Here is a 27,217-nt window from a genome sequence, read left to right on the forward strand (position 1 = left end):
TTTTTCAATTTTATTGTACCTTTCACAAGATGATTAAAAGCAAGCATCGTCAGAAGACAACCAACATTTGTTACTTCATTGTCTTTCAGTTTTTGGTTCCTCTGCATAAATGCAAAGACGAGCAAAGACGACGAGAGTTTTGCCCAGTAATAAAACACTTTACTAATAAATTTACATCATTCAAGTCACACATGATTGTGTAAACAACAGCACTCCCGTGTGAAATGCAGTGTAACAGAACGAGGTGGTGAACCAAGTGAACGCATCGTTTTGTCGTGGTGATTCAAAACGTTAATACTCCCCAAAAAAAAAAAAAAAAATAAAAAAAAAAAATGAAGTCGAAAACTCGACACACTGCGCTGCGCTGTATCCGTGGGCCTCTTTTCGTTTTTCACTGTTTTTTTATTTTATTTTATTTGTAGCCACTCAGGTGGCGTCGCTTCGTTTGCGCTGTGTTTATTTCCTGGTTCCTACATTCGTCTTTCGCGGACCCTTCATGGATTAGTCCACTTGATTGTAAAAATAGGGGGTGTTGGTTCTGACAGAGGTGAACACAAATGGAACATTTTAAATTATATATATATTTTTAAGTATGTTAAGAATAAAATGTTGCTATACTTGTATATTGTGTACAATGTATATTTGTGACCTGTCCATGGGTGTTTTCGCTCCCCCAGGGGGCAGCAGGGGGCTGGCTGGTGATGGGGGTGGAGGGAGAAGGGGAGCCTCGAGTCCGCCTGTGGGTGAGGGGCAGAGGCGGTTATCCCACCACCCATTGAACGCCACTTCTCACGGCGGTTCCCAATCACTCGCGAAACTCGGTAAACAGATGAACGCCAAAGGATAACTTTGGGGCAAACCATGGGAAACGTTTTGTCGACGCATTCTTGGGATTGCAGACGTCCTCCCTTAACTCGTTAGAGCAAATCTACGCCTTGGGTCCGTCTGGATTAATATTGTTATTATCGTCGTTTTTTGTTTTGTTTTTTGACCGGCTTCCAAGAAAAGAGAGTTGGCTTTGTGCGAGCAGCCGAGACGTGATCGGGGAGCCATGGTGGAGCCCAGGGAGAGAAAGATACATTTTCATCCATGAAGTCTATTTGGGTTTTGCTCCAAATCTCTTACATTGGCAGAGTGGAGCCCCGGTACACATCGGCAGGTAATTATAATTTTGAGCAGTATAAAAACAAATAATAATGAGGAGACAGGTCAAAAATAAGCCATATGAAGTGCAAGGATACGTTCAACGACTATCAAGACGGGTTCACTTGTGCTTTATTGACCCAAAAAAAAAAAAAAAAAAAAAAAAAGCGTCGTCTTGAGACGTAGCTGTGACGTCCACTACAGCACAGTTCGTCGAAGGTGTATTTTTCTTTTCTTTTCTTTACGGTCGTTTTCCATGTTGCCGGACCAGTTGAGCGAGTTGTGACGCAACCCGAGCGCCTCTTGTTACTGATGCTGCGCTACTTTCTCAACATTTCGCTATTCTACGCCCAAATCTACGCTTGTTGTGTGTCTGGAGGAAAACCCACTGGTTTGGCTGTTGCTACCCAGACAGACCCCCGCAGAGGCCGGTTCCGCCCATGTTTACATGCAGACATATCGAGCTCATGTTGCACACTTTTGAACAACCAACGCCTTATTTCGACGTACATGCTTCCCGCATGCTAAGGACATTTCTTCCACCCAAACCAGGAATGGCACCAAGAGGCCGTCGCTGGGAATAACAGGAGCCGCCGGTGGAAGCTATCCGTGTCTGCTAGTGAACGCCTTGTATTCGCTCGTCCAACGCTGCTTTATAAATCGTGTTGCGGGGTTTAAAAAAAAACAAACAAACAAAACAAAACACCACCGAGACAGTCTGGTCTGGTTTGGCGAGGACTTGCGAGACTTCTTTCCCCCCCTGCCTGCCTGCCTGCCTGGTCTGGATCTTCGTAAAATGCACCGCCTTAGCACGGCGCTAGCCCACCAGCGGCCCAATGTAAGATACACACCGCCTTTGTTTTAGTTGACTTGCACATCATCGGGGTTTTTTTTTTTTGTTTGTTTTTGTTTTGTTTTGATTGCCTTCTCAAGAGAGCAAGCATGTCTGCGTCTTGAAGCATTACAGTGGATCATAGCAATGCTCGAATGATGTGTTCAGTCGTATGGTCGTGCTTTATTTCGGCAAGCATAAGGGACATTCTCAAACGCTTCACGTTAAAAGCTCAACGTAGCTTAATGACCGAAAACAGCGAACAACCGCCACCACAATTCACGTAGACGTCTCTAGCCAAGCCCACTTTCACCTCTCCCAAAAACCAAAACGATAACCCGTGTTTTATGGACAAGCCTTTTCCTCCCCGTAGTCCCAAAGCAAACCCTCCCCTCACTCCCAGCGGCTCCGCGATGGCGCTCCTGCTCCCCCAAACTCCCCGACTCACTGGCGCTGCCTCGGCTCAACCTCCTTGTCGCTCTCTCTTCCAGGGCCAACAGTAACAACATGCTCCAGGCCTCCGCCGTGGTGGTGTGGGAATGGCTGAACGAACACGGCCGGTGGAGGCCATACAGCCCAGCCGTCTCCCACCAGATCGAGGCGGCCATTCGGAGCAGCGACCCCCGGGGAGGAAGCGTGGTCCTCGGCCAGGTGGACAGCCGGCTCTCGCCCTACATCATAGACCTCCAGTCCATGCACCAGTTTAGACAAGACACAGGTAAATAAGAAAGCATCGAGGAGAATGCAAACACTGTGCAGACGGGGCGTTTCGTTTTGGCTTTTGATTGATCACATCGTGTGGGTGTTAAAAGTGCTATGAGTCAAGGGAAAGCTCATCATCACCCAAAGCATCACACCTGTTGTTCCTCCAGCTAGACCAGGGGTGTCACACTCCTTTTAGTCAATAGTGGAAAATATATTCCAAAGCAGCCCGGACCGGTAAAATCATAGTATAATAATAACTTAAAATAACAACAACTTTACATTGTTTTCTTTGTTTTACTTTGGTCGTGTTCTAGGAACACTCTGCATGCACTTTTCTCTTTTTTGACAGAGACATTTTTGGGGCATTGAGAGTGGCAAATAGGAGATGTAATAGGGTAGGTATGAAGACAACAAAGCAACGTAGCTTCAGAGTGGCTGTACTTGGACCCACTTGCTCAGCCCCGGTGTTAACAGTTTGTTTTCATAGAAGAAAATGCTATTGCAGCATCCAGTGGACAGGAGAACAGCAGTTTCTTTAATTAAAAAAAAAAATTAAGCTTGTTTTTAAACTTTGTAAAATCATCTTGTGGGCCGGAAAAACACGTCTGCAGCCCTGATACAGCACCCGGGCCGCATGTTTGACACCCCTGATCTAGACTGTTTTGGTTTGTCAGCTTGTTGCCAACTTAATATTAGTTGCACAGATAGGTTAACTCTGAGGAGGGTTTTGTTATTGTTGACATGAACCATTGGATTCATTTTTCACTCTCATGCAGTACAGAGATCATAAAAAAAAACCAACCAATTAGTCTCTTTAGGGTTTGCATTTTTCCCAGCATTTTTACAGTGTCTGATTTTCAATGTGCATTACCCGACAAAATCCCCAAAGACATATACTAAATTTGTGTCTGTGTGTTTGTGTGCGTGCATGGTTCAAGGTTTATGCTAAATGGTGAGTTTTGACAAAAAAAATACACAATGTGCATCTAATAGAATAGTATAAAATGATTGGGCTGGTTAACAGTTTGTTCCATGATTGCTTTTGTCAACAAAGTATCCTGAGACACTGACGCGATTTTAAAGGGCATGTGAACAGAATCTACAACAATTAAACTACTTACCTTTATAAAAAAAAAAAAAGAATAAAAAAAAGAGGCAACTTTCTGTGTAGCTGAAAGCTCAGAGAAGAATGAACAAGATACTCACACAATGACAGCAATAAATGATAGCATTAAGGTGCGTTTTGAACTAAGTGGGATGAGTGTGTGGGTTAGCTGACAACCATCAGTATGATGTTGTGGAGCAGCTGCAAATGAGCACCACACCATTCAGCTGGATACATTCTTTAGCATAGACGCACACTAGCAGCAGCTGCAGATTTCTGACATTATATGAAAGTAAAAGGAAGACCATGCTTTTTTTTTTCCTTGCAAGAATGGAATATGTCTAGTGAGCTGAAAGTTGTCTCCTCATATCTCCCTCCCCTCTCCCCCCACACTTTCCCTGCTTTCTTTTCTCGCCCTCCCCTTTTTACAAGTGTTCAGTTTCGTCAATAGACTAAGTCCCTGGGGCCTTTTGGTATTGGATCCAATATGGGAGTGACAAAAAGGGTTGTGTGTGTTGGGGGTAGTACGGTGGGAGTGGTTGTTTCAGGAGTGATATAATTGGGGAGTCTGTATTATCTCTCTCTCTTCCAATCTCACTTTGACTCCTCTACCATTGTTAGGTTGTGTTGGCTAGGTGTGAGTTGTTTAGTTTTTATATATATATATATATATATATATATATATATATATATATATATATATATATATATATATATATATAGTAGAAGAGTGCTAAACAGACTCATGAGTGCCAAGAGTTTAGTTGAGAAAGGTGGGTAGAAAGGCAAAAAGAAAGTATTGCTCTTGACACAACTGAGTTTTCAATCTCCATTTGTCAAAAAAGTTTGTTGCTTTTTGCTTCTATTATCATCTTTTCACTTTTAACATTAATAACAGAAATTAGCGGAATCAAAGACCTTTGCCGGAGCAAACTGGGAATTTGTTGCTGGCATCAGCTCCGTTTGATTAATGCTGCGTGCTTTGCTGTTTACGCATTCTTCTTTGTTGGATAGCAGCAATCTGGAGCAAGAATTGAAAGAATAGATTTATTGCACCGCTAAATCTCCTCCTCCCACAAAAACATCTCCCACACTCACATTACTGCCAATGAAAATGCTACAAAAAGTTAATCAGAAAAATGTTTGTCAATTGTGTTTAGTTCTGTTTTTCCCTTTTTCCACTGCAATTCCTTCATTTACGGTGAACAGTTTTTTTTTGCATGACGTCAACAAAGCCATTGCAACACAATTCTTACCCACCAAGACCAAATTTGTGTCTTAATCAAAACCAGGTTTTTTGGAGAAAAAAACTTGTGGGAATTGTAAAGATTGCCAACAAAAAGACGTGGTTGACATCAAATGTGTTTGTTTCTATGTATTTGTATGTGTATATATACACAAAAACACATATGCTCATTGGAAAATAGCTTGTTAACAAAAACAACTAATAAGCAACTAGTAGACGTGGTGAAGACAACTTGCTGACATTCAAAGCTTGAAGTGTTGTGTGAACTCTGACAGCATGATAATGTGCTTCTTTTGTTGTTGTTGTTGTTGTTGTTGTTGTCGTTTTTTATTTTATTTCCTCAGCCCTGTTCTGCGTTAGTTCTTGCTGGTCCTGTTGAAGGAAGCACATACCCAAACTGGGACATTAAGTTGTTTTCTGACCAAACCCAGCACCGCAATGACTTGCAGTGGCTCCCACTTATTATCAGTTGGCTCCCTGCAGTACAGCCGCATCAGTCAACGGTGGATTCATTGAGGACTTGGGTCACAGATTTGGCCTGCAATTGAGCCTGGCACTGCCTTTAGGTAGACGCAGTCCATTTTCCACCGTGGCCACCAATCACACCTGTTGACATTGTAGCTGCGTTTCCATTACGGATTTTTGCAAAATAAAAGTGATATTTCTAAAATTACGGAGGTGCAGCTATTTCAGTTGTCAATACTGCTGTTGCCGCTGTTATCATCAGGAGACGAAGGCAGCGGGTGATCGTTCAAATTCTTCAGACAAGAATGAGGGGAGAGGATCATCACCGAGGAATTCGCAGATCAATTGTGGATTCAGAATTTCAGAATGAACCGGGATACGTTTAATGAGCTGTGTGATGTCATTGAACTGTGGATGTAGAGTGAAATATCTCCACTTTTCACATTTTCACTGGTCGGTGAACCTCACGTCCCCTGATGTGTCATTTTGAAAAAGGTGTTTCCATGTCACTGTTGCGATATTCCTCTATATGGATACGTCTGACAAAACCACCTGATGAGAGTGTCAAACCCTTTTAGTCATATTTGAGAGGTTTTTCCAAGTTGAGCTGTTTTCCATCACCAGTTTTTTTTATTGCCATATTTATGCTTTGCACAATTCTATGGGTCATGGAAACGTAGCTTGTGACAGCAATGCAGTACAGAAGTGCAGGACTTGACCCCGTCGCCACACCGGTCACCAACCCTGCCGACCGTCTTGGTTCAGGACTCGGGAAGATTCGGGTTCACTTCAGTGTTGGATTTGGTGTGAACGTCGTAAAAGAGAGTGAGGCACAAGTTGAATGAAAAACTCCCTTGAGATGGGAGTGAGCTCGTAGATTGTGGTGACGGTGTGGGGGAAGGGAGTGGAACCAAACATTAACCCGAGACTCGTGGTTATATACAGAGCGCAGCAGGCATTCAGAGTGTTAGGACACTTCCGATGGGCTTCCGTTGTCTCCCGTCTCTCTTCCAGGCCACCTTGTTTGTCCATTGCTGTCTGTCTCTTGTCCTCGCCATCATTTTCTCTTCCTCTGCTTTTTCCTCTCACTCTCTGGAGCTGAAAATTGACTCCAAGCTCAGGGGACTGAACTCTTTCAAGGTCGCATAAAAGTGAGAACAATGATGGCGAGAAAGCTGGGGGTAGTGGGAGTCGCAGCAGAGTCGGGGGTTAGAGGGAGGAGGAGACGGAATACCGCTTTCTGGAAAATGATAAAAGTACTAAGATGGCCCAGAGGGACGCTGTACCCCAACAGCTAAACTCTTGACTCTGCAGTTCTTCTCATTCGGCGAGACTTTGTGGTTTCCGTCGCAACATTTTCCCAGTTCTCTGAACATGCTTCTTAAACAAAATGGATCCTGATGCAACATGTGATTTCAATAAAGTAGATTTAAATCTTGACAGCAGCGTTGCCCTTTGAGAACAATGGTTCAATCATGACTTGTGGATCCCCCATTCTGTTCTGTGCCACTAAGCTGCACTATAGAGGTCAAGGTTGTGTGTGGTTTGTGGTGATATGGAACAGCGAAACTATTATAAGAATTAAAAAAAAAAAAAAAAAAAGAGAAAGTAAAATAAAGCATATTTAAAGTTTTTTGATGAAGGATAACTTGTAGTTTAGTGTATTTAAATGATAATATTTTGTTTCAGATGATGATTTCAGAAATGTTCTGTGTATGCAGCTTTTAAACATTGGCTACTGTGACAGAAGGAGGAAAGTGTATGCTTAAAATGCCATGGTCATAATTTGTTTTTATTGTTTTCTATTGGTGTTTTCATATCGTAGGGAGGAAATAGTACTGTAGAAATATACAAGTGAAAAATCTGGAGCCGTCACCTCAGTAACTCAGCTTTGAGGTAGCGCACTGCCAGCTGCATGTAATGTCTGTTTTCCCAGTGGCCACCACATAAATCACAGGAGAGTAGCGGAGAGGAGGGTACCATGAGAGAGCGAGATGAAAAAGGTGGAAGGGTCAGCGTGCTGCCTTTTCCCTTTGTGTGCTGTTGTGAAACTCTGCGTGTCAAGTTACTGGAGACCTCAGGAGACTGGAGACCTTGCTCACTTTCTGCACCACAACTCACGCACAACTCAGTACATTCAGGTCAGATACGGGGAATTGAGCAAAGGGAATAAAAAAAAAAAAAAAAAAAAAAAATCAGAGAAGTCAGTCCTCAGGAATGTTTTGTCTGTTTGCTGGGCTTTTGTTCTGTCACCCTGGGAGATGGAAACATTCCCTCAGCTGTGTTTCCTAAACATTTATTTTGTGGTGGGCAACCAGTTTTTGCCAGCTCCTGTTCTTCCCAACCAACCATGGGGACGTTGGGTATGCCTTGGACATGGTCCTCATACTTCTTCTAACTGTGCCTTCTGCCCCCACCCCTCCACCCCCCAACGTAATGAAAGAGCAGTTAGTAGTAGCAACTGTAGTTAGAAGTAACTTGAATTCTAATCAGCGTTGGTTATAATGCTGGTGTGGATAGTGTCTGCACAGTCATCCCCCTCTGTTTTCTAACAGCAGCTGCGTTTCCATGACAGTTTATCGCAAAATAAAAGCGATATTTCTGCAGGTGTTTCCAATGAATGGTGTGAAGCGCATAATCAATATGTGAATGTGTACTGTACTGGATGTAATACATAAAAAAAAAAAAAAAAAAAAAAACTTGCAGTGCTTCCCTCATGGTCCCCCATGGTTGGAAGAAAAGTCAAGATTTTACCGCATTCCTGCCAATTTGTCATTGTCACACAGCTGGAGGTGGAGGGCAGGAAGTGAGAAGGAGCTTATTTGCTGAGGATGTTTCATACAGCAGAAGGATTGGCCCGGGTCACGGTTGCTCCAATCGCTCTAACCGATTTTGCGCCACCTTCGCGTGTTATCATATCCACGTGACTGAGACCCAGCTATGCATATCAAACTGCACATCTCTAAACTCCTTTCTTTAATTCATCACTGGGTGGAGTGACACAGCGGCGTACTGACTGACTTGGTTTGGTGCTCAAACAGATAGAATTCTGGGTCTTGGTTCCCAAAGATTTTTTTTTTTATACCATTACTATCCAACACAGAGTCCGCCTCCACCAGATCATGGCTTCTTCTCAACACATATTTTCTTGATGATGGGGGTAGCTGCGCTCATCATGCGCTCTAGAAATCACTCCGCCCAGCCGGTATGTGTGGAATGTGGTCCTGGCGAGGCTTTTTTCTTGAAACAGCTCGGTCTTGTTATGTTGTATTATTTCACACAGGTGTCACAACTTGGCGTTGTTGGATTGTGTATCTGATGACTTTTAAAGGCGGGCGGGGTGGGGGTGGGGTGGGGGGGGCTGTGGGACTGTTGCCTCCATTTTGTTCTTCATCTCTACTCACTATGGCAATTGACGTGTTTGATGGCAATGGTTTGTCTTGAATTCTCCTTACACTTGAGTTCATTTAATTTTGCTTAGTGTAATGGATTACCAACACATTCTGTCAATACACACCACCAAACAAAGGTTTGGGACACGTACTTCTGATTGAATGGTTTTTCTTTTACTCTCATGACTATTTATATTGTAGATTGTCACTCAAGGCGTCAAACCTATCAACGAACACATATGGAATATGTATTAATTAGACAAATGTAATGCATGGAAGTCCCAATCCAGAGCACCGCTTCAGAGTAGCGACTCCAGGAAGTTATTTGAATCCACAAATTCATTATATTTCATTTAATGTGGGTGTCAAGAGGTGTAAATGTTTAATATTTCAATAAAACAGACATGGCTTTACTTGGCATATGGCCTCGTACAGAGTAGGCCTTGGTTCAGCCTGGATGCTGACCTTCCTCCTCTGAGTTACTGATGTTTATGGTTTCATGGTCAGTGAGGCGGGGGGGTGGGGGGGGGGGGTGCTTGAAGCTTGTCACTCCACCCTTTCTGACCTGAGTGTGTGTGTGTGTGTGGGGATGTGGGGGGTTGTAAATAGAACAATTAGCAGCAGATGGTTCGTCTCCCTCTCCACCTGCCTCGGACCTTTGTGTTGTCTCCTCAGCAGTTCTCACACTGATTTAGTTCTTCAACATCATTCACCTTTATTTATTTATTTATTTATTTATTACCCATTTTGAACAAACGCAAACGCCGTCCACAATCTCTCATTCTCCAGATGCTCAGATGTGCCTGGTTTTTATTCCAGCGTGTCAAATGAGCAGTGAGAGCAGTGCTCATCCAGTGATGCCACAACCAGACTTCTTCACTTGATTACGTATGAAAGCAGCCGAGAGCTTTGTGTTGTTCTGACTCTCTAGAAAACTGAGCTTGTTGTGGTGTACTGACAGTCACTTATTATGTTGCTGTGGACATAAATATAAAGTTGTACCCTCTCTCTGAACACATTTGCTCTCAGCTGTAGCAGTGAGAGGCAGTAAACCTTACCCATGAAGTAGGAATGTTTATGGTTAACGAGCTAATTGTTCGCTAATGAGAGAAATTCTTTTTAGTTAACAAACTAAATATCATTGGCCGTAAATTATACATATCAATCATCACTTGGGGGCCACGTCAACCCAGCTTTGGTTCATGGCAAAAAAAAAAAAATAATAATATATATATATATATATATATATATATATATAATATATATATAATTTTTGTTGTTGTTAAATTGTGCTCTCTTTCTCTTCTTTTAGAATATCAAATGTAACAGTCCATACACTTTAGTAAATTTGCTCGACAGAGTGTAAATTGGTAAGAAAACCAACAAGTCTTGAACCTCCTTGAAAACAAGCACAAGACTTTTTGGTGGGAGTTTGCAAGTACTAGAGAGTGATTTTCTGTCTTTGGCTTGTTTTTCCACAATGACAGAAGATACTCGAGTCATTCGGAGGATGTAAGATGAGAATCACTCTCCGGCTTATGTAGCTTTAGTGCAATAGAATTAGTTTCTTGGGAGAGTCTCATATTCCTGCAGTTCCCAGTTTGGTACGCACATTATAATGCTGTCATCAACTGCATGGTATTGAACGATCACATACCTCACGTCAAACCTACCTGCGCGTGCAAGCTGTTTTGCCTCATTGAGCTTCATGTTTGCGACCTTTTCTTTCTTGAATTCTAACTTCACTTGATTTGCTCTGCATCTAAAACGTTTGTCTTTCCTTTGACTGAGCGTTGCGTCTGAATCCTTTGATGACTCGATCTCCAGTTAATGTGTTTCTCTCCCTTCTTCCATGAAAGGAACCATCCGTCCAGTTCGAAGGAGTTTCTATGACCCAGCCTCGGCCCCTGGCCAGGGCTGGCAGTGGGAGTGGGAGAACGACGCGGGGACCTGGACGCCCTACGACATCGAAGTGGCCATAGCCATTGAGAACGCCCACTACCGCCAGCAGCCCTGCCTGGACCTGACACCACTCGGCTTCTGCTACCTCATTGACTTTCAGAAAATGACGCAGGTGTGTGGAAGTTTGTGGGAAGCTGAATAAATACATTAACAAACGTGTATTCTTGCAGTACAATCAAAGTAATGTGGTTTTCCTATCCTTAGAACGGTTCTGTAAGAATACACATAGAGCAATAAGGGGCTTGCTCCTAGTTAGCATCTTGCAAAGCCATTCTTTAAGGATGCCCACCAGACCAGCTGAGTGGTCTAGTGGTGGAGTGTCCGCCCTGAGACTGGTAGGCTGTGGGTTGGATCCCCAGCTGGGTCATACCAAAGATTGTAAAGATGGTTGCCATTGCCTCCCTGCTTGGCACTCAGTATTTGGGGTTGGACTTGGGGGGGGGGGGTTGGATCACCCAGCGATTCCTCCACTGCTGCCCTCCACTGCTGCCCTCCACTGCTGCCCTCCGCTCCCTCAGGGGATGATGGCTCAAATGCGGAGGACATATTTAGCATCTTTCTGGATGTGACTGTCAGTGGGACTTTAACCTTCTTTTTTTTTTTGACGGTGCACTACGTTCGAAATGCGCTGGTGGGCTACCATAAAAATGTATTACGCACCGGACCAGGGGTCACTAGCGTGGTGCCCAAAGGCACCTGGTCGCCCCTGAGGACCACACGAGTCCATCGCAGGCCTCTTTGAAAAATAGCGCAAATCGTTGAGCATCTAAAGTTCTTTTTTATCCATCCTTGCTCAGTCTTTGTTGATAACTGTTGAGAACTCATTAATGTGATCCGTGTCTTCACGTAGATCAGTATCGTTAACAATAATAATAATAATAATAATAATAATAACAACAATAATAATAATAATAATAATATAGAACTGACTGAGTAGCTGCCAGGTTCAACAAGGTTGGTGACCTCTCTACTTGACCTTAACTGTAAGATGCTGATGTTTTTCTTCTCATCTTGAAGGTGAACAGGCAGAGCCAGAGGTGTCGGAGGATCCAGAGGCGAGCCGACCTGACCTACCCTCTGGTGTCGGGTCCCCTCCCCGTGCCAAAAGGAGGAGGCGGCGGCCTCACGGGGGCGCTCCTGGGCGTCGGTGCGTCAGGAGCCAGCTTGGGGATGGCAAGTTCGGTTTACTCCAACGGGGGCCTGCCAGCCACGGGCCTGGGTCAGCCGTGCTCCTGCCAGCAGTGCATGCTGGTCCTGAGCGTGAAGAGCAGCATGGGAGCGGCAGGGATTCAAACTCTGGGCAGGCGCTCGCTGACGGTGCAGCGGCCCAAGAACTTGGCCCTGGCCCCCTCCAAACCCCTGAGTCCGTCTAAGTCGGCCACTCTTGGTCGCGGGCAGCAGCAGCAGCAGCAGCAGCAGCAGCAGCAGCTGCTGCAGCAGCTGCAGCAGCAGCAGAATTCGAACTCCAACTCCAACTACTACCAGACGCTGCCTCACGGCCTGGCCATCTCCAGGAACACGGCCTCGCCACGGAGGAACGCGCAGCTCTTCGCCCAGTCGCTGGCCGTCCTCACAGCCGGCACCTCGGCCATGGGCCTTGGCCCCCCGTCTGGCCGCCCCCCCCCGCCGTCCCTGCCGCCTCCGCAGCCGCCGTCGGCCAACCCTCCGTCCGTTCCGCCCAAGCAGCACTCCTCCTCCTCCACGGCGGCGGCGGCGTTGGCCGGTGACCCGGTTCCGACCGCAACGCTGGTTTCCCCCGCCAGCGCCATCACGTCGCCCCCCTCGCCCGTCCCCTCGCCGTCGCCCATGGTGATGAAGCCCCAGCGGCCGGCTGCCAGCGCTGCTGGCGCTGGCGCCGCCACCACGGTGTGCCACGCCCCGCTGCCGCAGAGGTCCAGCCTGGCCGGGCTCAGCAGACCCGCCTTACAGAGGATCGCCATGGCCCAGTCCAGAGCGCTCATCGCATCCGGGTGAGTGCACGAGGACTTCCTCTACTTGACTGTTGGTGCTGCACGGCCCACCAGGTTTGGCAAATGAAAACGGATTTTGTTGTTCATTGCCATTGGTCATTGTGGTTTTAAAAGTGCTTTAGGAACGGGTGGGATGAAGAAGAAGAAGAAGAAGAAGAAGAAGAAGAAGAAGAAGCCTTTATTAATCCCACCTTGGGGAAATTTGCGTAATTACAACAATGCAGTAGAAAAGATTGGAGATTATATTGATTCAAAAGAAATAAAGAAATAAAATAAAAATATTTATCGACTTGGAAGGAACAAATAAGACAGTCACATTATATTGATGTAGGTCTTGCATTGAGGTGTTGCATGCTACCAGTGGCAGGCCGTGCATTTCACACCTATGATATCAGTGAGGTCATATTTAGTCCACCAGGAATGAATTCACCTCATACTACGCGGCTGGAGAGTCCATAGAGAACTGCACATTACAGATTAAGATTACATTACAGATACAGATTACACATTACATCCCCTTCATGTTGGGTGACCTAGTCAGACCGGAACATGGACTTTAAACAGGCCATTAAAGTTCATGCAGATGCATCGTGAGAAGTCAGCATTCAGCAACGTTTGTACACAGACGTGCATCCGTCTGGGGATGTGACATTGAATGCATCCCCCACGTACGCACACACACACACACACACACACACACACACACACACACACACACACACACTCTTGAGTGCATACACTCTCCCTGGTGTGTAGTGATGTAAGCAGAGGCATCTGCTGCTTTTCCCTGACATCACAGGCTGCTGCTCCTCTGGTCGACCCAGCCTCCACTTCCTGCATTTTGGTTTTTTTTTTATCTTCTGCTTATAGGTTTTTGTTTTTTTGTTTTTTTCTCTCCGAAGCAGCCGGCATGTTGCTATCAGAGGTGCTGATAGTGACAAAGTAAGAGAGGAAAGGAATCAGAGGTGTTTAATGCAATGCATTTCTTGTGGATGAGGTGAAGTTTCAGGTGTAATCGAGGGCTTTTGGTGACTTTAAAAATCTCATGATGAGTGTGAAACATTTACCACTGGAGTTCACAGAGGCTAAAAACTGTTTTGTGTGTGTGTGTGTGTGCGTGTGTGTGCAAAGTCAGCCATGTCCTGTGTGCTGCTGTCCATCTGTTGAGTAGCATCTGTAGAGCAGCAGAGGAGAGACTGAGGGATTGTGGGAGAGGGCAGGCAAACACTGTGAAGGTCAGAGGTCAGAAGTAACCCCCACCCTACACACTCTCTCTAAAGCTATTTGACACACACTAGTGCTACTTTAGCCTGAGGGCTTCACGGAGCCACCTCGGTGTGGAAGTTGATGCGAGCGATGATGTCGTCTAAAATGAACTACATAGTAGTTACAAAAACACTCAAATCAATCCTTGTCCAACAAACAACCAAAGCAGATGAGCAAAAGACAGACAAGCAAGGCTTTATTAACCGTTAGTGCATCATTATTCCCCATTGAGTCCAGGGAAAATGGTCCAGTGTGCTCTCCATCGTTGACACAGCGGGGCAGAGTTGTGGAACTGTGGAGGCTGACGATGCTCTGGCCAGGAAGGACCTCCTGCTTGTGGAGGCTGACGATGCTCTGGCCAGGAAGGACCTCCTGCTTGTGGAGGCTGATGATGCTCTGGCCAGGAAGGACCTCCTGCCTCCATGTGAACCTGCGATGGCTGCAGTTGCTGTAGAATGGCCATTGTTTTGAAGGCAGAGCTTAGTTGGGAAGCAGGACGCTGTGAGGGCCGAGCACACATTCAGTCCCAGCTTCAACCAACAGACGTCACCGACCTGTCGCAGGCGGCCCTCAATGCGAATGCTGCGTTTTCATTGGTCTGTAGCGGCGGCCTGCCAGTGTGGTCTGCAGCCACTGCTGTCCACTGCTCATCTTCTCCTCTCTTTGTCGTGTAGTTGTGTGATTGTGCAGTCGATGCCAGCATACAGTCTGAGGTGCTGCTGGGTGGCTTCACAACACTAACATCAGCTGCGTGAGTCCATTGAAATCTACACAATCCCACCGTGTGGCTCGAGTTGCTGGTGGCTCCTCAAATTGGGTCGCAGCTTCCCCTTATATTTTGTAGTTTTATGTTTTAAATTTAGATATAGATTTTAATATATAGAATAATTAGAATAGAACTCCTTTACTGATCCCACAGTGTGGAAATGTGCATATGCACAGCAACTGTATGGTGCAAAAAAAGATGGAAAATGTATTAATGAAACTAAATGTGATAAAACATCATAAAAGAGGACTAAATCAAGATATTTACATCTTATGAACAGTTGTATTTACAGCTATCTACACACTGACATATTAATAAGTCTATTATACATGTCTTTAATATATATGTATATATATATATATATATATATATATACATATATATATATATATATATATATATATATATATATATATATATACACATGTGTGGAGAAGCATTTATTCTGCAGCACACACAATTCAATTCAATCATTTGAAAAAAGTGGGCTTGTGCCTTTATTTATTTATTTTTTTTTTTTGGAATAAATTTGGGTGGCGACTTGATGATGAGGAGTGACAGTGCGGTTCCAGTGGTTCTCCACCAGTGGTTCTCCACTGCAGTGAACCCTGCTGTCTTCTCGCAGGAAGTTGCTCCATTTCCTGCCACTGGATTTTAGAGGAGACAAAAACACAGCGCACACAGCGACATTCAAACCGAAATCAAGGTCAGATGCTTCTTGAGATGTAGATTTCTTTCTTTTTGTGTGTCCAGGCCATCCCCTCTCCCTCTCTCTGCCCCAACCCCACCCCCCCACCCTCCTCTCCCGTCGCGTCTCAGCAGTCTGGGCCCCTGACAGCCTCATTGTTGGTCTCCACAGTAACCTTTGTTGAATTAGCCGGGCCTGGATCACATTAGCAGCACAAAGCTCAGCCTCCAACACTTTTCTCCTCTTTCTTCTCTCCTTCTCTGCCTCTGCCCTCGCTCCACCACCAGACTCTCTATCTCTTTCCTTTATTCTCCTTCTCGCTGATGTGTTTCAAACCTTGTTTTTTTTTCCTTTTCCTCTCGTGAAAACCGAGCATTTTACGTCGTGAGGGGAAGCCCAGACGCAAAGTGAGCAAAGACGTCCTTCATGACGTCCTCCCTCTCCCCTTCTGTCTCTGTCTCTCTGTCTCCCTCTCTGTCTCTCTCTCTAACTCTCTCTCTCTCTGTCTCTCTCTGTCTCTCTCTCCCTCGCTCTCTCTCTCTCTGTCTCTCTCCCTCTCCCTCTCTCTCTGTCTCTCTCCCTCTCTCTCTGTCTCTCTCCCTCTCTCTCTCTCTCTCTCTCTCTCTCTCTCTCTCTCTCTCTCTCTCACTCTCTCTCTCTCAGGCGTTCACAAGTGGCTCCAACTCTGTGTGTATGCGGTCGCAGTTCTTGTAATGCCAATAGTTTTTCTCACATGAGTGTTCAGGCATGTTGGGGTGGGTGGGTGGGGGCAGGTCTAGACAATGGTGCTGCACCAGTCAGCATTGTCATGTGTGTGTGTTTGCCCAGACGCTCTCAGACGCAGCACAGACAGCACCCCCAAGACACAGCCCTATGGGAATGGCTTCGGGTAGGGGGAGGGGTTTGGAGAGTGTGTGTGTGTGTGTGTGTGTGTGTGTGTGTGTGTGTGTGTGTGTGTGTGTGTGTGTGCGCGTGTGTGTTGGGGAGGCGGGGAGGGGGGGGGGGTGATGGTGGGGGTGCGAGACAAAGAAACGAGTCAGCAAACTGTCAAAGATTGATCACGTAGTGGTGCGAAGAAATCAGGCCAGGACGTCGGAGAGAGGCAGAGGGATGCGATGGGGGAAACACACACACACACACACACACACACACACACACACACACACACACACACACACACACATTGTTCTTCTCTCTTCCCCACACAGTAAAAGTAAATATTGACTCTCCTACAGAGAGAATGTGTGAGTCGGTCTTAGTGAACTGAATTGTGGGCTGTGAGGTTTTGTTGAGCGAGCAGCCTTTGATTGGACGCCACTGTGACAGCGAGCAAATGAAATCTGAAGTAGTGCAAAACAAAGGAGGGGGAGTAACTTTCTTCTCCTCAGTGCTTCAAGTAGAGCAGCAGCAGCAGCAGCTGAGGAGAATGTAGGTTGAGCTCATCATCAAATTGTCTTCCTCTATCTTTGGCCACTAGAGGGAGCCATTGCCTCTGGCAAAGACTCATTCAGACCCCAATCACTGCGTCAGTCTGCAACTCTGTAACCCTGCGTGAAAGAGAAAACAGTCAGCAAGTGTGAGTGTTCTGGAATAGCTTCAGGTGTGTGTGTGTGTGTGTGTGTGTGTGTGTGTGTGTGTGTGTGTGTGTGTGTGTGTGTGTGTGTGTGTGTGTGCATTACAATATGTGCGTGAGAATGAGTGGGAGTGTGTTATTGTCTGCCGTCTAAATGGGTCCAGCTGATGTCCATCTGGGTCGGCCAGGAGAGAGAGAAGCAGAAGGAGTGATGGAGACAAAGCGGAGGGAGAGAGAGAGAGAGAGAGTGAGAGAGAGAGAGAGAAAGAGAGCCCAGGGGAAGAGGGATGTCCTGGGTAGCAGGCCGGGGTCTGGGGGCGGCCAGGGGTCACAGGGGGTCAACACTCTAGAGACCCTTTCATGCACCCAAACCTCCTTCCCACCCCCATTTATACAAATGTAGACTTGTATATATTTTTTATATTTAGGTATTTTTTTAGGCATATGTACACATTTAACGAATACTTGCATATCTATATCATATCTATCTATCTATCTATCTATCTATCTATCTATCTATCACTTATACACATAAATATAAATATATATACACACATGTGTTTTATATACATATATATATATATATATATATATATATATATATATATATATATATATATATATATATATATATATATATATTAATGTTGAACAGACACTTTTCAAAGTGCAGTGCAGGTCTGTGGCAGTGGTGACGTGTGAGAGATCACTGCACGTAGTGTGTGTGTGTGTGTGTGCGCGTGCATGTGTCATCAGGCTACGGGGCAGCTGCAAAGTGTGTTAATGAGGCTCTGCGTGGAGCTTAGCGAGGATCAGACTCGACTCAACTCTCCCGTCTCACTCCTACCTCACACTGTAAAGCCCTGCTTGCCAACACAGCGGCCTATTAAATATTAATAGGTCCCGTGATTGTCAATATCAGATTTGTGTGTGTGTGTGTGTGTGTGTGTGTGTGTGTGTGTGTGTGTGTGTGTGTGTGTGTGTGTGTGTGTGTGTGTGTGTGTGTGTGTGTGTGTGTGTTAATTCAAAGCTTCTCTCGCTGTTATAAATCTCACCCTTTCCAGTGATGCAGTGTCAGCTCTCAGATCAGTTGTTTCCCTCTCTGGTCCAGGTCATTGATGTTTGACATTGTGTGTGATTGTAAAGTCCCTGTGCACCAGTAGTGTTGAAGACGAGGGGACACAGTCCAGCGCTATAAACACTGTGACCCCCTCTGACGGCCCCCTCGTGTCAGTTTGTGTGTAATTTCACACAGCTTGAGTAGCCTCAGGGTTCACCAGGGCTGTCCTGGCCTCCTGACCACAGTCAGAGCGGCTGTGCTGGTCCATGGAGCCGTCAGTCAGTCAGTGTCTGACACCAGCTGGCTTCAAAGTATTTGGAAAGGGGAAAGTCATCCATATGTTCTGGCCCCTGGTCATTTCTAACGACCAGTCATTGCATATAAAACTCTCCAGATTCCGAATCAAATCACAAATGTAATAAAGATCTACTGTGTGTTCTTATTTAAGTGAACAGTAGTTGTGTTTTAAAAGGTTTTGAGGCTCTCATGAGGAGTTTTTTCCACATGCATCCATGCAGAGGAATATCACAAAAGTGTCATGGAAACGCTTTTATTGGCATTTACCTACGGGGGTCACGTGACCAGTTCACTGACCAGTGAGAATGGCGCGTCGTGATTGGACGGAGGAGGAGACGGAATGTTACTTACAAGTAATCAAAGAGAAAAATATGACAAGCGTTCTGGACAGCAGACATGGAAATGCAGATTTATACAAGACATTTTGTACCTCCGTCCTCCTCACAGTGGAGTCTGGCGGGAGGAGATTTGAGCAGAATCTCGGCTTCTGCGCTTCGCACCATTCAATGGAAACACACCTGCAAATCACAACTGTACTCTGTGGAAATTCTTTAGAAATGTCGCTTTTATTTTGCGAAAAACTGTCACGGAAACGCAGCTAATGTGATGGTGGTGGTGATGATGATGATGATGATGATGATGATGATGTATAAAGACAATGTTGTGGTCATGAAAACCGCTACACTGAAGGGTTGCTTTCATTCCTTTGGGTTGCTGCTTAGTGTAAACAGCAACAGTATATATGGCCACCAAACACTAGAACCAAGCAGGGTTCTTTTCCTTCATCAAACTGCTGTTATATTGCTTTATCATCCATCCATCCATCCATCCATCCATCCATCCATCCTCTAGACCTGCTTGCTTCTGCATTCAGAGTTGCAGGGGTCTTCTGGAGCCTCTGCTCCATCATATTACATATAATTATACACTCCACCGCCTCTTTGAGAAAAACAAAAGGCGACGGGGATTTTGTGCGACTCCGCGGCCGTTGTTGTTTCAACCGTCAGTGGCCGTGTGCGTCTGTGAGATTGATTATAATGGGCTCTGCACTGAGGAGGGTGTAATCCCCGTTCAGCGGCCGTGTGACGCGCTTCCCTCTGAGCTCACTGAGCACATGGAAACTCTGTGGATTAGCTCCAAACACAAACACACTCACGTGCACACGCTCGCCGCCCTCACAGTCGAGACCAGGAGCGCGAGCCGACCCGACGGATACAGAACGCGACCAATTTCAGGAGAACTTTGCGGCTTCTTTCTGTTTGATTTTTTTTTGTCCCTCTGTGGTCTGCGGGTGAACATGACAGTCATCTGCTTTTCAAAGTGAGCACCACGGTGACGCCTTTGCCTCCCTTTTCATGCCTGCAGTCTCACTGACGCTGAAGTGTCTTCTCCTTGTGTTGCAGAGTGCCCACCGTCCCAGTGAAGAACCTCAATGGATCCAGTCCTGTTCACCCAGCACTGGCAGGTAAGCACAACACAACACAACACAACACAACCCCACTTCCTGTCACGACAGCCCTAAAGTCCCGTCCTGACTCTCTGGCCCGTCCCAGGAATCACAGGGATCCTGATGAGCGCCGCTGCTCTGCCCGTGTGCCTGACCAGGCCCCCCAAGCTGGTGCTGCACCCTCCGCCCGTCAGCAAGAGCGACATCAAACCAGTGCCGGGTTTGGGCCACTGCTGCAGAAAGACCACCAAGAAACAAACTCGTAAGGGTAGGCCCTTAATCCAGCACCGGCCAGAGCAGATACATCACAGCCGAGGTTCACGCATGTGATCCTGCTCCTGTTTCACCTTCCTGTGCAGGTAAAACACCGGAGGAGGTGGTGAAGAAGTACCTGCAGAAAGTAAAAAGTCCACCTGAGGAGGTATGGACTCGTGCATCTTGGCCTTGGCCTCTCTCGCACACACCTTTATTGGATGGAGAGACAACAGTTGGAAAGTCTTGAGCAGTCTGTTCCCTCCTCTGTCCCAGGACTGCACCATCTGCATGGAGCCCCTGGCTGGGCCCTCTGGGTACAAGGGTCCAGGTGTGGGTCCAGTGTCCCGGGCTGAGTCTGTGGGACGGCTGACGCAGTGTGGACACCAGTACCACTTCCAGTGTCTGGTGGCCATGTACAATAATGGCAACAAGGATGGCAGGTATGATGGAGAGAGAGGTGTTTACAAAAAAACAAAAACAGTGAAGCAAACTTTAAACAGATTTGCTCCAAAAATGATAAAACAAATGTGATCTTAATTAACGAGGATGCAGAAAGTGCATTCAAATCAACATCAACAAACATTTCTAGTCATAGCATTAATTTTTTTCTTTTACAACTGCAGCACAACCAAACTGTAATCACTAACGGTTCTGACCAGTGAGTCATTATTGGATTCATCGGTTTACACTTTTGTAAAAATAACAGTTTTAATAGCAATGTTATTTTCTACAGGTTTTTTTTCCCTCTTTACTGAAAATGTACCAAACGGTGACCCATAATAACTATCGCTGTACACAACTATTAAAAAATAATGTTTCTTTCAATAGAATTTGTATCTTTTAAATGAAAAAGTTACAAGCATGTTTTCTGAATATAAGGATTAGGAAGTACAGATATTTGTGTACAAATGTAGGTAAGAAAGTTGTCAGAAATAGAAATACTGAAGTCAAGTACAGATACCAGAAAAATCTACTTAACTACAGCAACAAGGTATTTGTACTATGTTACTTCCTTCCTCTGGCTTTCCAGACATTTTCTAATGCAGCGTTCTTGTTAATGTGCACTGAACATCCTCCTGCCTTGGAGCTGCTGAGCTTCACCATTCCGTCTTTGTCCCTCAGTCTCCAGTGTCCCACCTGTAAAACCATCTACGGTGTGAAGACGGGCAACCAGCCGGCTGGGAAGATGGAGTACCACGTCATCCCTCACTCTCTGCCGGGACACCCTGACTGCAAAACCATACGCATCATATACAACATCCCACCCGGCATTCAGGTTCCCGTCACTCCCTCCTGCTTTGACCTTTTGTCTTCTCCAGGCTCCCATATCCAGACTGGTCTTGGAGAGAGATGGCCTGCTGTCAGTGCATCAGCGTCTTCATCCTCGCTGTGCTTTGTCTCCCTGCAGGGACCAGAGCATCCGAACGCAGGGAAGCCCTTCACCGCGAGAGGCTTCCCCAGACACTGCTACCTCCCAGACAGTGAGAAGGGCCGCAAGGTACGCATCTTCCACCCACCACTAGTAGGCGCCAGTGTGCAATAGCTGTGTTTCCATGACCCCTTGAATTGTGCTAAACCTAAATATGGCAATGAAAAACTGGTGATGGAAGCAGCTGAGCTTGGAAAACCTCTCAAATGAGGCTCTCATCAGGTGGTTTTTCACACGTATCCATAGAGAGGGATATCGCAAAAGTGCCATGGAAACACTTTTTCTGCATTTACACGTCAGCGTCACGTGACCAGTTCACTGACCAGTGAGAATGGCGTGTTTTGATTAGACGGAGGAGGAGACGCAATATTTTTTACAAGTCATCAAAGAGAAAAATATAACAGCCATTCTTGCATACATATGTATTTTATTTATATATACTATGTAGACTTGTATATAGATCCTTATTTTACCACGTTGCACACTGTTTATGGTTTATTTATTCTTCCGGTTGCATATTGTTTACTTGTTTACCCTTACTTTTTTTTACTTTTTACTTATTCTGTAGTTTGCTTTTGTTTGTTTTTTAACCAAAGTAGTAGAATAGAGAAAAAAACGGAGTCAAATTCCTTGTTTGGCCTGTACAAACCTGGTCAATAAAGCTCTAATATTTTGAATATTGCTCCAAAACACAAAATGTTTTCTACCTCCATCCTCCTCACAGTGGGGTCTCAAACTGTTTACTGTTTATTTGCACTGGAGTCGCTTCAATCTCACTGTCCATGTGTCCACTGACAGTACAGACATTCTATTCTATGCTATCTTGATGGAGACCATCTTCATTGGTGTTCTATTGATGATGGTTTATTTTTATCGCCTCGACCTCGATCAGGTACTGAGACTGCTGCTGGTGGCGTGGGACCGCAGGTTGATCTTCTCAGTGGGTACTTCAAGCACCACGGGAGAATCGGACACTGTCATTTGGAACGAGGTGAGAGCCTGAAGTCTCTCTGCGTGGCTCCACAGGAGGGAGAGAGTTTCATCATCAGTGTCCTTACATAGTAGCACTGATGCAAGTATCAGGCATACGAGTATCGCGAAATGGGTGCCGATACCACGATACACGATACTGATATTTGTTGTATATAATGTATTCATATATTGTATATGAAACTTGTGACAGTCAAAGTGTTGTAGAAAAACATGCTGAGGAATGTTGTTCAAATAACAGAACATCTGTGGGGAAAATAATGTTTTTTATGTAATGGCCATATCAAGCACTCAGTATCGGTATTGAAATTGAAAATTGAAACGAGAACTGATGACTCAGTCAAACCTAGACGGATATGACTGACAACAGTCATGGACGCTACTGTGGTTCTTGAAGAGCAGTACCATGAGAAAATCTGCAGGGACGATATTTCTTCTTCATCATCGTGTGGTTACTTCATGGATGACAGTTTCCTCACTGCAAAAAAAAAAATCACACTTTACCTCCAACATCTTGCATCGCAGGTTCACCACAAGACAGAGTTTGGTTCCAACCTGACGGGCCACGGCTTCCCTGATCCCGGACACCTGGACAACGTCCTGGAAGAGCTCCGCGCTCAGGGCATCACAGAGGACGATGGACTGGTGGAGAAGTAACCACGACCAGTGAGCCGGGGGGGCGGGGGGGGGAGTGTGAGGAGGGCTGCCAAAAACTGTAGACAACATTAGCGAGCAGCCGAGGAGGAGGAGGGGTCAACCAGAACCAAGTCTCCCTGCCAGCACTGAGGAGGAGGAGGAGGAGGAGGAGGAGGAGGAGGAGGAGGAGGAGGAGGAGGCGGCGGCGTTTTCTTGGGTTGACCCAAAACAAATTTTTACTTTGTTTTCGGTAACCGGTTGAAGACGTGGATTGAGTCACAGCAAAACCTGTCCAATGAGAGTCTCAGCAAGCATCCCAGTTTGGAGGAAGCACATCAAGGAGCCGCAGGAGGGAGCGGCAGCACAGACAGACAGACAGACAGACAGACAGACAGACGGACAGACAGACCAGGTACGAGGTGGGAAACACAGAGGCTCGTGAAAACCGGCAGCAGCACGAATGGCAATCATGTTTTTTTTTCTTTTGAAGCCACGTAACCAGCTAGCTACTAAAATGTGATGGAGCGAGGATGAGTAGGTACTAACATTTTAACAACACGACACGTTTACTTTACTAAAAGAGAGAGCAGCAGGAGGAGGAGGAGGGGGAGGAGGGGGGGGGGTGCGGAGGATTGGAGCACGACTAGAGAGCAGTTCAACTAGGAACAGGGAATGACGGGACAGAGAGCGAGAGAAGGCGGTGGAGGGAGGGGCCTGGAGAGGGAGGAGTGGAAATACAGTCAACAGAGAGGAAGAACAATGGCGAATGAATGTAGTTTAGAGTAGGAGTAGAGTAAAAGTCCCGTGTCTGGTACTTCACAGCTGCTTTAGTTTCACTCAAACACCAAAGTTACAACCTGGAATCTGGAGGCACACGTTGACCTTAAAAAAAAAAAAAAAAAAAAAAAAAAAAAAAGACAAATCTGTTGTGCTGTTGCTCCCTCTTGTGGTGGTACTGAGTAACAACTCAACTTTGAAGGCCACTGAAAAAAAAAAAAAAAATCGCAACGTTGTCGTCATCATTATTATTATTATTTTTTTTTTTTTAAAGTTCTCAATTCAACGTCATTCCATATTGAACCTCTTCTGTCGGACTTGATGAGCTTTGATGACACAACTGTGTGTTCAGTGACAAGAGACCAAACGCAGGCCTTGCTGTTGGGGCCTGACTCACGTCTTATTCTTACGCCACCATGGTAAACGCTAACCTTAGAGACACAGGTACCTGAACTTGTCCACATTGGGTTTTTTTTTTATTATTATCACCACCATCATCATTTTCCTTTTAACGGTACATTGATGGATGTGAATGGTGCTTGGGCTGCATCGAGACAAAAAGTCCAAACTGATGGAAGATGTATTTTGTTAGCGCTAGAGGTTTTCTTCTTCTTGGGGGGGAGGAATGTTTACCGGTAGTTCATGATGTCTTATTAAAAAGAGAGAAAAACCAGAGTGTGAGGTTGATGAGCAGCCATTCAGCCCTTCAGGCCAGGCAGATTGCTGAAGGTTGGTGAGGGTGCTGAGATGAAGGGGTTGACCTGGAGCTGGCTGAGGAGAAGCTTGCAGACCTCAGTCAGGATGTGGTGGTCAGCAGTCAGCACAGGGAATTATAGTGAAGCCCAACATGACAAAAGGCGAGATGTTGTATCTGCAGCCACCAGTGGTACCGTGTTGCCCAGCAGTGTATGTGTATATACAGTGGTCAAACAAAAAGTTTTCAGACACCCTTTAAATTTTCCCCAATTCCGATTGCCGCAGTTAAAATTTTGCTTGGCTGTTAGTTTGGTTGCATTCCAGGCAAACAAACAAAACAAAATCAGAAAACTTCATTCCTGTACTTCTTGTACTCTGGGTGTGCTGCAAGTGACGTCATCTTGCTGAAGCATCCAGGTGTACAGCTGGACAGTGGAACGTGTCAGTGCTTTAGTGGCGACTGCACCACAATAAACTGCACTTGGAGACTGAAGGTTGATTCTTAGAGCAATGCAGTGCTTCACAGAGGCATCAGGTGTCCAAAAACTGTATATGTATTCTATACATCCACCGAAGGTACTATGCTACACGTCCGTGGTTATATACGGTACATCCACGCAATGGTACTATATTCTCACATTACAACAAGTACGATTAGCGATACAATTGTCTTTAAAAAATGTGCCGGGCTGCAACAAGCAGGAATCACTCGACAGTATCAGAAACATCTTCCTCAACCCCTCTGTGGATCAACTCTCATCCTCTTCATCTCAAGCTCTTCTCCCAGCCGATAGTCAACAACCAACCTGTAATTGACTTCTCAGTCTCTTTAAGTTGGGTCTGTGAACGACCTGCTATTGCAGTGTTAAAGGTCCCATATATTCCAGATTGTTTTTTTTTTAACCCTCAAACTCAAGTTGAATTATTTTCCCGTGATTTTGTCGCCCCCGGATTTTTCCGCTCCCTGCTGAGAGCGACACTTTGGACGGAGGTCAAACCGGTTGTGGCCGTCAGCGGTGTTTAAAGTGGGTGGCGCCGACAGCAGGCACCAAGCTGGGAGCTGTATCAGTTCTCTTTGTGACATCGCAAAGGGGTGATGTCTAGCGCTGTGCGTTGAAGCACAGGGTTTCCGAGAAGTTGAGCGAGCAGAAGATGCGGTGGACCTCGGTCGTGTCTTTGAAGTCCACGCAGCTGCAGGCACATTGTTAGGAGCAAGCGGAATTATTACACTTACAATGATTTGCCTTATATGGGACCTTTCCAAACACCTGCATGTGTGTGTGTGTGTGTGTGACAAAGAACCTGTGTACTGTGTATACTACCAACATACTCCCAGTTTAGGGTTTTATTTGTGTACATTCAGTTCTTACTGATGACGGGGCTCCTTCCTTGTACATGATTTTCCTTTATTACCTCCTTTCATAGCATTACTTGACACTACCATAGATATAAATGCATTTTTATTTTATACATATATGTTATTAATTATGCCCTCTTTCATTTATTATTTTTGTTTACAATGACAGTATTGGCAAATATGATTTTTTTTTTTATATATTATTATTATTATTATGTACATGTTATGCTGATTTGCATAATCTTTTCATTGGAAAAGGACTATATTAGTAGATTGTTACCCGAGTGAGAACTGTAATAAACTGTAGAAGCAAGTCGGAGCCCCTGCACCTCCTCTTCTGCGGGGTCAATAATACTTTTGTTGTCTTTCTTCTGCACTGAGCCTTGACCTGCCTACTGGAGCTGTCCGTGTTTGTGCCCCTGGATCTTGTAGCAGGTTGGTTTCCAAACTCATGCCCAGTTTTTGTTTTTGTTTTTTTGTTTTGTTCGATAGTTGCTGATGAAATAATGGAAATGATTGCTATTCATATTGTACATCGTTACAAGACCTCCGTTTATTTTTTTTTTTGTGTCATAGCGGTTTTCTCGACCAAGCACTGCCCTGCGAGTGGGAAATCATGAATAAATAGAAGCAGCGAGTCTCTTAATGTTTGTTTTATTTGTCGTCTGCTGTTCAGTTCATGGACTTATGATGATACGGTGATGTTTTGTTTTTTGTTTTGTTTTTTTTTTTGTTTTTTTTTATAAAGTGTACCACTACTTTCATTGCTAATTCAGATTTGTTAGCTACTGTGCTGGTATGGGATAGAGGGAGGGAGCTGTTGAATACGAGACTAGAAGTGTAAAGAATGGCCTTGGTGCAGGTGATTAAAACAAGACAAATAAAAAATGAACTACACTTTTTTTGTTGATGTTACTCATTTTTTGCTACAATATTCAAGAAAAAAAAGAGAGTGTCTGCCTTCAACGTGTTACACTGGAGGAACAAAAAACGTTTCGAACCTTGGGCTTGGTTCTTTTCGCTGTTGGTGTTCCTTCAGTCAAGAGAAGATGAGCAGCCTACCAACAAACCAGACTGTCGTGTGAATGCACTGTCATGTGAGCTGCCAAGAACATCTTTATTAATCCCACGTTGGGCAAATTTACTTATTACAGCAACAA

The 27,217-nt window shown here is 45.3% G+C and overlaps 1 protein-coding gene and 1 long non-coding RNA gene across 4 annotated transcripts; one reads left to right on the plus strand and one right to left on the minus strand.

The window, feature by feature from the left end:
- LOC142880177 (uncharacterized) lies at positions 1 to 2,579 on the minus strand. The gene is made up of 3 exons (XR_012925394.1): positions 2,424 to 2,579; positions 650 to 737; positions 1 to 538 (listed from the first exon to the last, which is right to left on the minus strand). It is a non-coding gene; the product is annotated as an uncharacterized LOC142880177 (long non-coding RNA).
- LOC142880134 (E3 ubiquitin-protein ligase DTX4-like) lies at positions 1,027 to 26,954 on the plus strand. Of its 3 annotated transcripts, none has more exons than XM_076013844.1 (12): positions 1,027 to 1,159; positions 2,467 to 2,693; positions 10,748 to 10,962; positions 11,868 to 12,820; positions 19,874 to 19,935; positions 20,024 to 20,185; positions 20,277 to 20,338; positions 20,446 to 20,612; positions 21,295 to 21,448; positions 21,581 to 21,670; positions 22,494 to 22,592; positions 23,117 to 26,954. In XM_076013844.1, the coding sequence occupies exons 2-12, from the start codon at positions 2,483 to 2,485 to the stop codon at positions 23,246 to 23,248; spliced, it is 2,307 nt and encodes a 768-aa protein (XP_075869959.1). In that variant the 5' UTR covers positions 1,027 to 1,159; positions 2,467 to 2,482; the 3' UTR covers positions 23,249 to 26,954. The 3 variants fall into 3 exon arrangements, with proteins under 3 accessions (XP_075869959.1, XP_075869941.1, XP_075869950.1); XM_076013826.1 differs by lacking the exon at positions 1,027 to 1,159 and adding an exon at positions 1,834 to 1,981; XM_076013835.1 differs by lacking the exon at positions 1,027 to 1,159 and adding an exon at positions 1,834 to 1,981 and having other exon boundaries at positions 20,024 to 20,179.
- Positions 26,955 to 27,217: the final 263 nt, after the last annotated feature.

This window comes from Nelusetta ayraudi, unplaced genomic scaffold (genome assembly GCF_046127955.1).
Source record: "Nelusetta ayraudi isolate G7.1 ecotype Tasmania unplaced genomic scaffold, CSIRO-AGI_Nayr_v1 ptg000006l, whole genome shotgun sequence".
NCBI classification, from domain to species: domain Eukaryota; kingdom Metazoa; phylum Chordata; class Actinopteri; order Tetraodontiformes; family Monacanthidae; genus Nelusetta; species Nelusetta ayraudi.

Bases quoted from the DNA above. Each gene is read 5' to 3' on its own strand.
- LOC142880134 (XM_076013826.1), top strand. The intron at 19,936-20,023 runs GTAAGCACAACA...GGCCCGTCCCAG, and splicing joins TGTTCACCCAGCACTGGCAG to GAATCACAGGGATCCTGATG. The intron at 21,671-22,493 runs GTACGCATCTTC...GACCTCGATCAG, and splicing joins ACAGTGAGAAGGGCCGCAAG to GTACTGAGACTGCTGCTGGT.